The following is a 15,431-nucleotide window of genomic DNA, read 5'->3' as shown; positions in this document are numbered from 1 at the left end:
GTGATGAAGATAGCTGGCTGCTAGCCATTAATACTGGACAGTTGGCTGTTCTGGCACCACAGCAGCCTCTGATGGCTGAAAGGCAGAACTGCAGCACTTTATGTGCAGAATGTATTTTTTGTGGGGGAAAAATTCTGCTCTGGAAATGAATTGTGTGTGTGTGCAGTGGTGCAGAATTCTCCAAGTAGTAAACACCAGTCACAATTTTATGGACCACACTGTAAAGCAGTTTCTGCTTTGATTGCTTGCCAGTAGCATCTCAAACTTACATCAAGCCACTCCCGAAGCTAACCACTGGCTCTCTAATCTGGATTTATTTGAATGTTGCTTTTTTCACCTCTCTTGCCATATGAAAGAAGTCACTGACATTTTGGATCACAGTTATATCTATTTATATCAATCACACCACTGTAATGCTATTTGTTTAAGATTTCAGAAGCAGGTACTCTCAAGCAAAAATCAACTCAGCAGCTAGATGCCATTCTAAATATCATTAACAAAAATTAACAAGAAAGGTTGATGATAGAACACAAGCCCAAAGTTTTTGCAAGGAGTTTTCTACACTTTTTTTTCTTAAGCCACACAACTGACAGCACTTACCTTACAGAATCATAGAAATGTAGGCTGGAAAGTACCTTGATAAGTCATCAAGTCCAGCTCTCTGTGCGTGGCAGGATCAAGTAAACCTAGTCCATCTCTGACAGATGTTTGTCCAACCTGTTTTTAAAAACCTCCAGTGATGGGAATTCCACAACCTTCCTTGGAAGCCTGTTCCACAGCTTTAGAATGTTTTTCCTAATATGTAACCTAAATCTCCCTTGCTGCAGATTAAGACCATTACGTCTTATCCTTCCTTCTGGGAACATGGAGAACAATTGACCACTGTCCTCTTTATAACAGTCATTAACATATTTGAAGATTTAGCAGGTCCACCCCCACCCTCCTGACAAGTTGTCTTAAACTAAACATGCCCAGTTTTTTAAACCTTTCCTCATAAGACAAGTTTCCTAAATCTTTTATCATGTTTGTTGCTTTCCTCTGGACTCTCTCAAATTTGTCCACATCTTTCCTAAAGTGTAGCACCCAGAACTAGACACAGTACTCCAGCTGAGGCCTCCTGAGTGCAAAGTAGAGTGGGACAATTACCTCGTGTCTTATACGACACTCTTGTTAATACACTCCAGAATATTAGCCTTTTTCATGGTTGCATCACATTGTTGACTCATTCAATTTGTGATCCACTAGAACCCCCAAATCTTTTTCAGCAATACTACCTCCTAGTCAGTTATTCCCCATTTTGTAATTCTGGCATTTGATATTTTTTTCTAAGTAAAGTACTTTGCACTAGTCTTTACTGAATTTCATCTTGTTAATTTAAGACCAATTCTCCAATTTGTCAAGGTCATTTTGAATTCCGATCCTGTCCTCCAAAGTGCTTGCAACCCCTCCCAGCTTGGTGTCATCTGCAAACTTTATAAGCACACTCTCCACTCCGTTATCCAAGTCATTAACGAAAATATTAATACCAGACCCAGGACTCACCCCCCTGTGCAACCCCATTAGATACATTTTCCCAGTTTGACAGCAAAGCATTAACTACCCTTTGAGTATAATCTTTCAACAAGTAGTACACCTATCTTATAATAATTTAACCCAGATCGCATTTCCCTAGTTTGCTTATGAGAATGTCAGGTGGGACTGCGTCAAAAGCCTTACTAAAAATCAAGATAGATCACATCTACTACTTCCCCTCCATCCACTACAACAGTAACCCTGTCAATGAAGAAAATTAGATTGGTTTGCCAAGATTTGTTCTTGAGAAATTCATGGCTAGCTAATCCTTGTAAATCTATTATCCTCCAGGTGCATCAAAACCATTAATTTACCTGAAGCGAGAGAGGGTTAGGGTTTCTTGAAATAGAACCTCAACATTCATGTTACATTTTTATTTGGTAATTATTCTTTTATTTCAGGAGTTCTTAAACTTTTCCACAGCATGGATAACTTTCTAATATAGAGACTGTCTCAAGGATCAACTCTAGTCATTTATGACTGTGTGGACTACCTTCCCTTCCTTCCCATTTGCAATCATATGTGGCAATCACAATTGTTTACATGGAATCATAGGAAACGATTTAATGCATTTTTAGCTTGTAATGAATTTTAGCAGTTGGAAAAAAGGTAGGGTACTTATTTCATTCACCAAGACTCCATGGATCATTGAGGGAACTTCTGAACTTTTATTATTCAATTTACAAAACTGATTAACTGGACAACCTCTAAGCGCACAGACTTTGATAAAAACCACATGAATAATATCTTACTAAACAGATTTCCATCCCGAAATAGGTTTTATGTCAGGGATGGGCAAACTTTTTGGCCTGAGGGCCGCATCTGGGTATGGAAATTGTAGGGGGGGGGCTATGAATGCCCCGTGCGGGAGGGGTACTCTATGGGGTTTAGCATGTGGGGGCTCTATAAGAGATGTTACTGAGGTGGGGGGAGGGGTGAACTCATGCCTGCGCAGTGTGCCTCTGTGTGCCAGAAGATGGTGCTCATCAAGGGAATTGTGAGTCGGGGGCTGAGGAGTGCCGGGTGGGCAGAGTGGGACAAGCCCCCAACCCCGCTCCCTGGCGGGAGCTCGAGCTCCAGATAAAAAGATCTAACGGGCCGCCGTAGTTTGCCCACCCCTGCTTTATGCAGTCCAATTCCCCTGGGTGAATATATGAGCTTTACAACAAGACTGAACTGTAATGGGGAAAAGGAATTCCAATGTCAAGGACCCTCCACTAAGAACGTTCTAGTATCCAGAGCGCAGATGTTCAAATCTCCCAGCTATCTCAATTCCTGCAACACCATTAAGTGGGGAAGAGAGACGGTCAGTCTCTCAGGTAGCGAGGATGTGGATCATTTAGGAAATTATAACAACTACTCACTAGCACCCAGTAAGAAGGACGACAGGGCAGAGAAGACTCCTAATCTCCTTCCAATGTAGGCAGTGACAAAGTACAAGGAATAAACAGCAAGCAAAGTCTAACCTGCAATGAAGGGGAACACAAAAATAAGAGCTTTGCAGCTGGAATCCATTTGAGTACCTGGTCACTTCCAAATTCAGTCATGCTAAAGGGATCTAGTTATGCATTTGGCCTGACACAGATATGGTAAAGCAGCATTGTCTTGCAGTGCAGCTGGGACCCAATGGGGTACGTCTTCATAGCAAAAAAACCCCAAAACTCTACAGCAGGAAGTCTCACAGCCCCGACATACAAACTTGGTTTCACACTAGAGTGCTACAAATAGCCTGTGTAAACATTCAGGCTGGGGCTGAAGCCCAGGGAGAGGTGTACGGGCTCTGGGACACTGCCGTGGGCTTTTTTTGTTTGTTTGTTTGCACTGTGTAGACATATCCATGGAGTCTGCCACTACAGTTGAATTTGCAATGTATTAATATTTATGTTATCAAAATTAAACTTTGATATTAGCCACCAATTAAAAGGGATTCGAGAAATTACTTTCCTGCTTGTCTAGAGCAGAGGTTCCCAAACTTTTATTTTATACCCCCTTCCAGATCTACCAGCTGCTGCGTACTCCAGCTCTTCTCCTCACTGATACTTTGTGAACTTAACAGTACCTGTATTTAGCAATCCATCCATATTTCACTGTTATGTACAGATATAGTTATAGTGCGACATAGGAGGGTTTTTTTGGTTTTCTAAGTTCTGAGCTCAATTAGACTGGACAGTTGCTGGGCAATTGAACTGGTGATTGGAGGCGAGGGCTTGGTACATCAGTGTCTGTGTACTTGCGTTCTTATTGGTACATCTTAAATAAATGACCATATTTTATAAAACAGATTCCTAGAGTTTTAAAGCCAATTAGGAAAATGAAATAAAATAAAAAAAATTCACCATTATGCAATTTCTCCCACATACCCCTCACAGTTTGGGAACCCCTGGTCTAGAAGAAACATTCCACAAGATAAGGTAGACATAGCAGAAGTATACCTGTTTACATACTTTTTATATTGGAAAAGGCTATATAGTACAATGTCAAAAGGTATAAATGTTGTTTAAGGAGCTTCAGCTTCATAGTTTTACCCTCATTTCTTTTTATGGAGATATAGCAACTCTGACCATCAAGATATCAGTTGTTCTCAGAAGGCCTAAGAACATTATGCACCTGGCTTAGCATTTGAGTAGACAGACATTACACTGAAGAAAGTCCCTTTCGCACTTAGAGCATCTGTGACTGGTTCTACTGAAAGCTTACTCCAACTCTCCTTTTCTGGAAGGGAAAGTATAACAGGCTTTTATCAAGGGAGGAAGAGGCATTTCTACAACTATTTCAGGCTCTTTCTGTATTCTCTAGCATGTATCCCAGTTAATATTTATAACAGCTCCAGTAAAATGAGAGCTAGCTGTTATGGTAAAACTAACCTAAAAAACAGTAAAGACGTAGAATAGAACCAAATTGGAATTGGACAGCATGAACAGGATAGTCTGTGAATGTGAAATCCTATTCTGCTCATAGATCATATAGTAAAAAAGAACGGAGAATGTAATACATTGGCAAACTGCAACTCATTATTTGAGTGCTACCTAAAGCACATGGTTGCATTTCTCTTACCATATACTATGTACAGCTGGTGTATATGGCGTAGTCTTTCCTTTTATTACTTAGATTATACAATTTTGTTAAATATATAGTAACAATGAGCAGTAATAGCTGACTAGAAGTAATTCATCCCTGCACTTTTCTAGCTCAAGAGACATCAAAAAGTAATACACCAGGTAGTTTGACTCCTACCTCTCTCTCAGCACCAAATGCCTTTTAAAAAAAAAGTAAGATTTCAAATAAAATATTAAGCTAGAATCTTCCTCTGGCCCTCCTCAGACACACAATCTCTGTAGATGCACCTCCTGGAGGCAGGAATCTTCTGTATAATGTCACTGCTCACATATGACTATACAACATTACAATACACAAACATGGCTCAGGAAAGTTTACAAAACACTGACTTTGTTCCACTAAAATTACTGATGCAGACAGTAACTGAATGGAATACTAAGGGAAGACTAGGTCCAAGGTGACTTGGAGCACTTTAACTCGTTAAGTAGCACGATGCAAACAAATCCTTGTCTGATTTTAACCTCTTAAAATGCTACATTTACAATAACTGACAATTTTAAAAATAAGAACATGTGATTATAGAACCACAGGAATTGTTAAGGGGACGCAGGGGCAGATATACCCCTTAAAATTACATTAATTCACCATTAAATAGATTTAAACTAGAGCTGTCAAATGATTAAAAAAAATAATCGCAATGAATCGTGCAATGAATTGCACTGTTAAACAATTAAAGATTACCATTTAAATATTTGTGGGATGTTTTCTACATTTTCAAATATATTGATTTCAATTATAACAGAATACAAAGTGTACAGTGCTTGCTTTATATTTATTTTTGATTACAAATATTTTCACTGTAAAAAAAAAGTTTTTCAAATCACCTAAAACAAGTACTGTACTGCAATCTCCTTATCATGAAAGTTGAACTTACAAATGTAGAATTATGTACAAAAAAACCCATGCATTCAAAAATAAAACATAAAACTTGAGAGACTACAAGTTCACTCAGTCCTATTTCTTGTTCAGCCAATCACTCAGACAAACAAGTCTGTTTACATTTGCAGGAGGTAACGCTGCCTGTTTCTTCTTCACAATGTAACCTGAAAGTGAGAACAGGTTTGTGTGGCACTGTTGAAGCTGGCATTGCAAGGTATTTACATGCCAGATGCACTAAAGCTTAATATGTTCCTTCATGCTTCAACCACCATTCCAGAAGACATGCATTCATGCTGATGTTGGGTTCTGCTCGATAACTATCCAAAGCAGTGCAGACCAACACATGTTCATTTTCATCATCTGAGTCAGATGCCACCAGCAGGTTGATTCTCTCTTTTGGTGATTCAGGTTCTTTAGTTTCCACATCAGAATGTTGCTCTTTTAAGACTTCTGAAAACATGCTCCACGCCTCATCCATCAGATTTTGGAAGGCATTTCAGATTCTTAAGTCTTGAGTTGAGTGCTGTAGCTATCTTTAGAAATTTCACATTGGTACCTTCTTTGCATTGTCAAATCTGCAGCAAAAGTGTTCTTAAAATGAACAACATATGCTGAGTCATCATTTGAGACTACTATAACATGAAATATATGGCAGAATGCAAGTAAAATAGAGACAGACATACAATTCTCCCACAAGGAGTTGAGTCAGAAATGTAACTAATGCATTATTTTTTTAAACTAGTGTCATCAGCTTGGAAGCATGTGCTGCGGAATGGTGGCCAAAGCTTGAAGGGGTAAACGAATGGTTAGCATATCTGGTAAATACCTTGCAATACCGGCTGCAAAAGTGCCATGTGAAAGCCTGGTCTCACCTTCCAGTGACACTGTAAATAAGAAATGGGCAGCATTATCTCCCATAAATGTAAACAAACTTGTTTGGCTTAGTGATTGTCTGAACAAGAAGGAGGACTGAGTGGACTTGTAGGCTCTAAAGTTTTGCATTTTATTTTTGAGTGGTTATGTAACAAAACAATCTACATTTCTAAGTTGTACTTTCACAATACATTGTACTACAGTACTTACAGGAGGGGAATTGAAAAATACTATTTTTTAGTTTTACAGTGCAAATATTTGTAATAAAAAATAATAGTGTACACTTTGTATTTTGTAATTGAAACCAATATTTGAAAATGTAGAAAAATATCCAAAAATATTTAATACTTTCCAATTGGTATTCTACTAACAGTGCGATTTTTTTTTCGAGTTAATCACGAGTTAACTGCGATTAATCCACAGCCCTAATTTAAATTAGCATGCATCTTTCAGTTTGGCTCTATTTGACAAATGACTAAACAGAAGTGACACTTTCTTACTCAACAAATCTGCTCTGTGCGTATTCAGTTCCTAACTTGGCAAAGTAAGCTTTTGCTCTTATCTCTGCAGCCAACAAAATTCAGCTGGCAAGTGTTTTGCAGAGCCTATTACGTTAGTTTTTTCACTGCAAAAATCTAGGAAGTTAAAATATTACTTCTCCCTATTCTAATCGAAGCACTCATTGTATGTTAGACCATGATACTGACGGGAACTGTTAGTTTAGTATGTTTTCCTACAGACGCCCAAAAATGTAGCCTGAAGCCACATATGACCTGTAGTGGAACCACCCCCTCCATGTACCATCCCAGATTACAATCTGGGACCAGATATGACCCAAACAACCTTGCAGTGGAGCTACCAGGTGTATGTACTTGTACTATAAGGGCGAGGTGACTAAATACAGCTTTTGTTTTGTGAACAGGCTATCCTATTAGTGTACATGTGTATGTATTATGGCTGTCAAAAAATTTACAATAAAAAAAGTCACATTTAAATAATAGAATACCATTTATTTTAAATATTTTTGCATGTCTACTACAAATATTTGCACTGTAAAAAACAAAATTATTTTTCAGTTCATCTCATACAAGTACTGTAGTGCAATCTCTTTACCATGAAAGTTGCCTTCCAAATATAGAATTATGTACAAAAAAAACTGCATTCAAAAATAAAACGTAAAACTTTAGAGCCTACAAGTATACCCAGTCCTACTTCTTGGTCAGCCAATCAACCAAGGTTAGTTACAATTTGCAGGAGATAATGCTGGCTGACTACGTATTTACAACGTAACCAGAAAGTGAGAACAGGCATTCGCATACCATTGTTGTAGTTGGCGTTGCAAGATATTTACGTGCCAGATGTGCTAAAGATTCATATGTCCCTTCATGTGTCAACCACCATTCCAGGGGACATGCATCCATGCTGACGACGGGTTTCGCTCAATAACAATCCAAAGCAATACGGACTGATGCATGTACATTTTCAGCATCTGAGTCAGATGCCACTAGCAGAAGGTTGATTTTCTTTTTTGGTGGTTTAGGTTCTATAGTCTCCACATCAGAGTTTTGCTCTTTTAAGACTTCTAAAAGCATGCTCCACACCTCGTCCCTCTCAGATTTTGGAAGGCACTTCAGATTCTTAAGCCTTGGCTCCAGTGCTGTAGCTATTTTTAGAAATCTCACAGTGGTACCTTCTTTGCGTTTTGTCAAAAGTGCTGTGAAAGTGTTCTTAAAATGAACATGTGCTGGGTCATCATCCGAGACTGCTAGAAATGAAATATATGCAGAATGCAGGTAAAACAGAGCAGGAGATGTGCAATTCTCCCTCCTCCCCCAACAAATGCAGTCACAAATTTAATTGATACATTTTTAACAAGCGTCATCAGCACGGAAGCATGTCCTCTGGAATGTTTAGCATGTCTGGCATGTAAATACCTTACAACGCTGGCTACAGAAGTGCCATGAGAACACCTGTTTTCACTTTCAGGTGACGTAAATAAGAAGCAGGCATCATACCTCCCATCAATGTAAACAAACTTGTCTGTCTTAGCAATTGGCAGAATAAGAAGTAGGACAGAATGGATTTGTAGGCTTTAAAGTTTTACACCGTTTTGTTTTTGAGTGCAGTTATGTAACCAAAAAAAGTCTGCATTTGGAAATTACAACTTTCATGATAAAGAGATTGCACACTTCAGTACTTGTTTGAGGTGAATTGAAAAATACTATTTCTTTTATTGTTTTCACATATTTGTAATAAAAAAAATAATAGAAAGTGAGCACGGTGCACTTTCTATTCTTTGTTGTAATTGAAATCAATATTGAAAATGTAGAAAAATATTTTAACACATTTCAATTGGTATTCTACTGTTATAAGTGTGATTAATCGCACTTATTTTTTAATCACGATTAATTTTTTTGAACTAATCATGGGAGTTAACCACAATAAATTGACAGCCCTAATAGACTGCTTGACATATATCACTTTCTTCTTCAGACATGTTGCCATGTCAAAGGTGGGAGAGGCCATAGAAAACAGAAAAAAAAAAATATTAAGAACAGTCCGAGCCAAACCGTATCCAGCTTTATTAAAGGTACTTTTCATAAACAATCATGGTAATTCAGGCAGGACATGGGCTACAATCTGCAACATTTTACAACAACTTCAAACTCCCCTCCCTCCATGGACTATCAAAACGTAAAAGTTACTATATAAAACCAATGAAGAATCTTCATTTCATACTTGGACAAGGAAAAGTTTAGAGTGAGGGTGGACACTTTCACATTTAGCATGTTGTTTAACAACTTTTCACAAGCCTACCCTGACTTTTAGAGAAAAAAATTAAAACTGCAGAGTTTTTAATTTGAAGATCCACAATATAAAAGAGGAAATGTAGCTTCTTTTAGAGCCTGCACATCCCAATTTGGACACTGAAAGTCTGGATTGCCTGACAGTGACAATGCATTACAATTTGGGGTGATAAGTCCCAAAATGCCTTTTGCCATATTTAAAGGAGTGATAAGCTATATGCAAATGACTAAGGGAATGAGAAAACAGAGGGCATTACAAACTGCAGTTTTAAAATTGGCAAGCAGACACGTTGGGACCTTCAATGTTCACTCCAATGCATTTCACAAAGCTAAACTCATATGCAGCATCAGGGAATCCCTCCTTTTCATGTCCAGGAAGAGCCCTCTCCTAAAAAAAACAAAAACACCCAAAACCAAAACAAAAAAAACCAAGGGGACTTTTTTTGTCTTGTTTAAAATGGGTTCTGAGAAATAGAGAGTGACATTTTTGCCCCTGTTGCTCCCCAAAAAACACAACAACGAAGCATTCTGTGTGCTAACAACATAGCTTAAAAAAAAGTAAAACAAAATTCTGCATTGTTATAAAACTTGATAAAAAATAGTATTTCAAACTGTACAGTCACCAGAAGTACACAGTTATCAAAAAATTCACACAATTCACTTGGCATCACCAGCACCTTCAGCTTTCTGTGCCTGAAAGAAAAAGGAGAACTAGTCAGTGCACTGTGCAGATTTACACTCACTTCTCACTTTGCACAAAGCAATTCATAACAGAATCTGGGAGGAAACAAATTATAGCCCCCAACCACTGAGGATCTTAAAAATGTGCTTTATTACAGTAATCAGATCACAATATTCATGAAGAATTAGAGGAGCCTTAGAAGTTAGCCTGAAGTTACTTTTCTATGCATCAATAGCATTAAAACAAAAGTGCATAACATAAGTGACAATTTAGCACTGCTGCTTTCAACTAGCACCAAACAAACAACTTTCGTTTTAAAGTACACATCAGTTGAGAATGGTAGGAACAAAACAGCCCAGAGCAAACTCTTAAATGTAAGTGTGCACATGGCTTATGCCATAAACAAGTAGCCTAATCAAATCAAGTATCAATACCTCTTTTTACAGCACAGGCCTAGACCTGCCTTTACCTAATAACATGGAAAAAACTTCCCAGTTCATTTGAGTAACTGACGCTACCAGACTATACCTGGTCTGTTTTGGCATCTCCATTTTCTGCAGGGTTGTTTCCATCCTTGCCAGCATCAGCTTTCCCCTTCTTTCCCTTGGGTAATTTTTCACCCTTCTGCCAAGTGGTGGGAAGATATTAATATTGTTAGAAGGACAAGCATCTTCTCAATACCCAACTATGTACCTGCAAAAGCCCCAAACTGGCAAGATGGGGTAACAGTACACTATTTGGAATTTAGATGTAAGTGGGGGAATAGAGTGACACACAAGCATTTAGTTATCAGACAACCAAATTTACAGCTTTAATGAAAATACTGTCTTGATCAGAACTCACAAATATTTTATGTAACGGAAGGGACATCAACCCTTCCAAAGAGATTTAAGTAGACACACAATGTTTTTATTTAATGCACTGACAACTGAGCATTTAAGCCATAATTACTTGTTATCACCAGGCCATGTCTCAAACTAAACAGATCACAAATATACTTTGCACAGGACATTCATGATATTTTACATTAATTCGCTTCCCATGGTATCAGCTTACCTTTGGAGCTACCTTTTTAGGTTTAGGCTCTGGCTTCGGAGGAATAGGTTTCTAGAAGTGAGAAAAACAACTGAAGTATAGAACCCAAAGACACAAAATGACAAGCACTTTGAGCTCTTGTATTTTTTTCCCTGATGCCTTGCTTTTCCACAGCAGAAGAAACTTGGGCTGTTTGCCCATGTGGGTGGGTTTCTGTCTCAGCTACCACACCATTCCTCTAGCTTGTAATATAGCACAATATTCACACCAGACAGTGAGCTGATAACCTTCTCCCACTAATGAGCATTCTAGAATAACACCTGATGTTACCCCCAGCCGATCTTCCATGTTAATATTAAAGACCAGTATTTAAAAAAAGTGTTTATCATGCACCATATCTCATCCCAACAACAAAATACTCACAGCAGATAACCTTGCTGATCTCCGTTGTGGCTATCAAAAAAAAAGAAAACAAATTAATATAACTGTCAGAACAGCTGAAAAGTATAAATTAATTATCTACTTTAAAGACCACAAAATAAATTTGATTCAAGAGTTAACACTAGAACATTTGACCTGCTTTCTTCACACTACCATGAAGAACAGAACACATTGCTTAGATCAGCGGTTCTCAAACTTTGGTACTTTCACACAGCAAGACTCTGAGGGCAACCCCCCTCCTCCCTGATAAATTTAAATACTTCCTGCTTGAGGTGAAGTGGGGTTTGGGGTGGAGGCTGACAGCTCACGACCCCCCATGCAATAACCTCATAACCCCAGTTTGAGAACCCCTGGCTTAGATGATGGACAATATGGGGATACAGCTATTAGCTAGGCTGACAAAGGGCTAAGATTAAAAGACTTACAACTAAAGTCTTTCAAAGGTTAGTATATATGAAGAATGATTTGCTCCTTACAATTCGCCAAGATGAAATCAAAACTGTAATCTTGAAATTTAAACATTCATAAATCTTCTTACCTCATCCTTAACTTTGGCCTTATCGCCCTTAGAATCTCCTTCAGCCTACAATGAAAAGTACTAATTACACCAAGAAATTAACAGCACAGAACTAAAGGGGCTGAATGAAAGATAAAACTATCAGTCCCAAGACACTGTGCTAGGATGCAATTTTTGTATGTTTGTTTGATTCAGGTAGTTAGATCAAGCAAATACATTAATTTGACCTCTCACTCGGGGGGGGAAGGTGGCCTGAACTATACCTTCTATCTCACCGACAAAGTCAAGTTCCAGGGGTGCCCACCATCCTCTCTCAAGCTTGTAGATTTCACAATAGTATTCCACCCAGCTATTGGATTGTCAGCCCTCTACACGGTGTGGTGTGGCTACACGCTATTTAAAATCAGCGTTGACACCTAGCATCCCTAGACTTGCTAAACAAAGCTGGAATAGCAGGAATTGCCATGCCATAAGAGATCTGGGCAGAGATGAGGGAGCCACACAATGCGCCTGGACTCCGTGGCAGCGCATCTCCTGGATCCTGCAGAAAGGTGGTACCAAACTTGCCCCTGGGTGTAATGGGGGCCTCACTATGATAAAGCTGAGCTTAGAAGCACTCTCTGACACTCTCCCCGCACTCTACCCGCCGGAGTTGAAGGAAAGGGATATATACGGTTAGGAGGCTAGCCCTCCCTCCCGGGAGGTGGCGAAGGGTCTCCCCCGAGCTCAGCGGCTGGGCTACCCTAAGGAGACCCTGCTCCCGTTGAAGGGCCCAGCCAGAGCCCTGGTTTTGGCGGCAACTCGGCCCCAGACCCAGAGCGCGGCCGCTTCCCGCCCTTTCCCGCGCGCTCTCGCCTACTTGAGGGAGGGGGCGAGCCCGCACATCCTCCTCCCCCCGCGCGCTCCCTAGCTCCCCGCGGGCACGTGCATCTAGCCGCCCTCCCGCCAAAACCAACTGGATCGAGCCGGCTCCACTCGGCCGCCCATTAATCCGACCAGGCCCAGCCGCCACCCTGTTCATTCGAGCCCGCCCCCGTTCCCCGACTCAGGCTGCTTCGCCCAAGGCCGCTAACCGCGCGCGACGGGTAACGGTCACGAAGTGACTCGCGCTGCCCCGCCCCTCCCCCGCGACCGTTGGGGCCTCTCCCGCGCGCCGCCTCACAACCGTTACCGCCCCAAAGGGGGGGAGGGGAGAAAGAGGGATTGGTCCCGCCCCCCTCAGCAACGGGGGGAAAACACTTTGGGCCTAGGGCCTTAGCCCCGCAAATGGGTAGAGGGTGAAGTGGCTGCCCTTCGGCCGCGCCACGTACCTTTCTCTTGGGCATGTCTCCGGGCGGTGCGTGAGGAGCTCGGCTGGGCGGAGTGAGAGGGTCTCGCTAGGTCCGGACCGGGCGGTGTGGGCAGGGGAGTCTCGCCTAGGTCGGACGGTATGGCAGGCGTTGGCGCTAGGTTCCCTGGTCTCTCTCCCGACCCCACTAATTTGAATCGGGTGTTTATAAAGTTTTATATAGAGCCGGACGCGGCCCAACCGGTTCCAGCCGGATCCCCACCGCCCCGCCCGCCCATTGGCCAGCACGGGTCACGTGGGGAAGGGGCCAAACTGGGCGGGGGGAGGAGAAGGAGAAAAAGAGGAGGTGGCGCGCGCAGCGCTGCCCTCTTCTCCCATCCCCGCCATGCCGGCGCTCGCGCTGCGCCCGCCTCGCGCCTCCGTGCGAGCCTGCCGCTGCAGCCCCCCCTCCCCTCACCTTCTCCCCGCCGAGCAAGCCCGGGCCGGGCTGTTCACCGTCCCCACGGCAGCGGGGGGCTGCAAAGCCTACTTTCTGCCCCAATGGCGGACAGCGCGTAGCAAATACCTGTCAGATATCCGCGGGGAAGGAGGAGAAGGGGAAGCTTCACTATTCCGGCCCTCCAGATCAATGGGGGCGGGGGGGGGCTGTACGCACTCACACTGAGGGGCGGCGCTGTGCATCGCCCCACGCCGGTGCAAGGGGGCTGCGCGAAGCCCTCCCGCGGGCCACTCGGGCTCAGCTGGAGCTCCGCTTCCGGCGGTGGCCCACGAGGGGAAAGGCGAGGCCCCTGCGAACGGCCCAGGGCCCAGCCCGGGGGCTGCGGGCGCCCTCCCCCGGCTGAGGGCGCAGACCGGGCACAGCAACAGCTGCTCGGCTGAAGAGGGGGGCGGCGGGCGGAGCGCGGCCGCGGAGCCCCGCGGCCTCCCTCCGCCTGGGCTGGGCGCTGCTGCCGCCCCTGCGCGGGCCGGGAGCCAGGTGGGAAGCAGGTCCGCGGCCGGCCGGCCGGGCAGTCTGCCCTGCACCGCACACGCGAGGGTCAGGGGCTGTTGCCACCTGGAGCCAGCCCCCCGCCTCGTTGTCTGCTGGGGGCGAGTGGGCAGGTTAAGGAGCTGTCCCTTCAGCACCCGCCGGCCCTCCTAGCCTATCCCCCCCGCGCCAGGCACAAGCGTGCAGGCCGGTGGGGACCCCCCTCCTCCCGGGGATTCAGTGACCCCCGTGGCCGCTACCCCTTCACCCCACACCCAGCCCCTGCTAAAGCCAAGCCACGTGCGCCGGGAGGCGGCTGGCGCCTGGCACGGGGAACAAAGCTCCGCTGGCGGCAGCGGCGCCCAGCCAGCCAAAGCCCGGGCGCACAAAGGCGGAGCGCGCGGGGCAGGTTCCCATCGCACCCGCAGGGATCGCTCCTGAGTTTTAAACGCCCCCCACGGTCCAGGCTACAACGGGAAAATGAATCGAAGAAGTTTTTTTTTTTTCTAAATTACAAAACGAAATCACTCACCCTGGCAACAAAAACGATGAGAGAGAAACAGCCAAGTCAATGACCAGAGGAAGGAGCAGGACTTGATCCATGAAGGACAGCGTAGTTAAAGCAACAGGGTGGAACTGGGCGCTTTAGGACATGCATTTGGCCACACGGAAACAGATCAACACTAGGCTGATAACAGAAATGGATTAGAAGCTTCGCTACAGGGAGGATAAAACAAATCTCCCGCCCCCTAAACCTGTAAAAATTCCAGGTTTTCCAAGAGAAATAGGGAAACTAATCATTTAGTGTTTGAAAAGCCCAAAAAATTAGATTAGGGACTATTAAACAACTCAAACGGTGAAAGTCTGAGTGCCGGTAACCATTATTGATTGTAAATGACTTGTAAAGTCTGCTCCTATCCATAGGAAGACACAGAGAAAGAGACCCCAGAGCCTATTCTTCCATGTATATTTGCTACACTTTGTCTCTGATTATTAGGTACAGTTTCACCTGTGTCAAGCTTGTCCTTTTAGCTGTACCTTCTCTAGAATAGCAGCCCACAGCTTTTTGGGTTGTGACACTACCATCTTCAACTACACAGCAAGCCTTCCCAGAAAGCTTTCCAGTGATGATAATCCATATTATATCCACCTTTGCTCAAGGCTTTTACACCATTCTAAATTACAGAAATTGGACTCTCCCTTAAAAAGGCTTGCAACTTTATTCCTGGGGCTTTAGCTCAAAAACTTCAGTG

At 43.0% G+C, this 15,431-nt stretch overlaps 1 protein-coding gene across 1 annotated transcript; it reads right to left on the bottom strand.

Annotated features, from left to right (window-relative positions):
- Positions 1 to 8,999: 8,999 nt before the first annotated feature.
- On the bottom strand, positions 9,000 to 13,495 carry HMGN2 (high mobility group nucleosomal binding domain 2). Its single transcript, XM_077837873.1, has 6 exons — positions 13,234 to 13,495; positions 11,945 to 11,989; positions 11,389 to 11,418; positions 10,987 to 11,037; positions 10,459 to 10,554; positions 9,000 to 9,941 (listed from the first exon to the last, which is right to left on the bottom strand). Exons 1-6 carry the CDS (start codon positions 13,246 to 13,248, stop codon positions 9,906 to 9,908), a joined length of 273 nt encoding a protein of 90 aa, XP_077693999.1. The 5' UTR covers positions 13,249 to 13,495; the 3' UTR covers positions 9,000 to 9,905.
- Positions 13,496 to 15,431: the final 1,936 nt, after the last annotated feature.

The sequence above is a fragment of the Eretmochelys imbricata genome, chromosome 19 (assembly GCF_965152235.1).
Source record: "Eretmochelys imbricata isolate rEreImb1 chromosome 19, rEreImb1.hap1, whole genome shotgun sequence".
Taxonomy (NCBI): Eukaryota; Metazoa; Chordata; order Testudines; family Cheloniidae; genus Eretmochelys; species Eretmochelys imbricata.
The sequence above is the reverse complement of the archived record's forward strand: the minus strand, read 5'-3'. Positions and strand labels throughout refer to the sequence as shown.

What these genes read in the sequence shown, in the direction of transcription:
- HMGN2 (XM_077837873.1), bottom strand. An exon ending in AGGCCAAAGTTAAGGATGAG is followed by an intron (nt 11,419 to 11,944) that starts GTAAGAAGATTT and finishes TTTTTTTGATAG; the next exon opens with CCACAACGGAGATCAGCAAG. An exon ending in CTAAAAAGGTAGCTCCAAAG is followed by an intron (nt 10,555 to 10,986) that starts GTAAGCTGATAC and finishes ACCACTTGGCAG; the next exon opens with AAGGGTGAAAAATTACCCAA.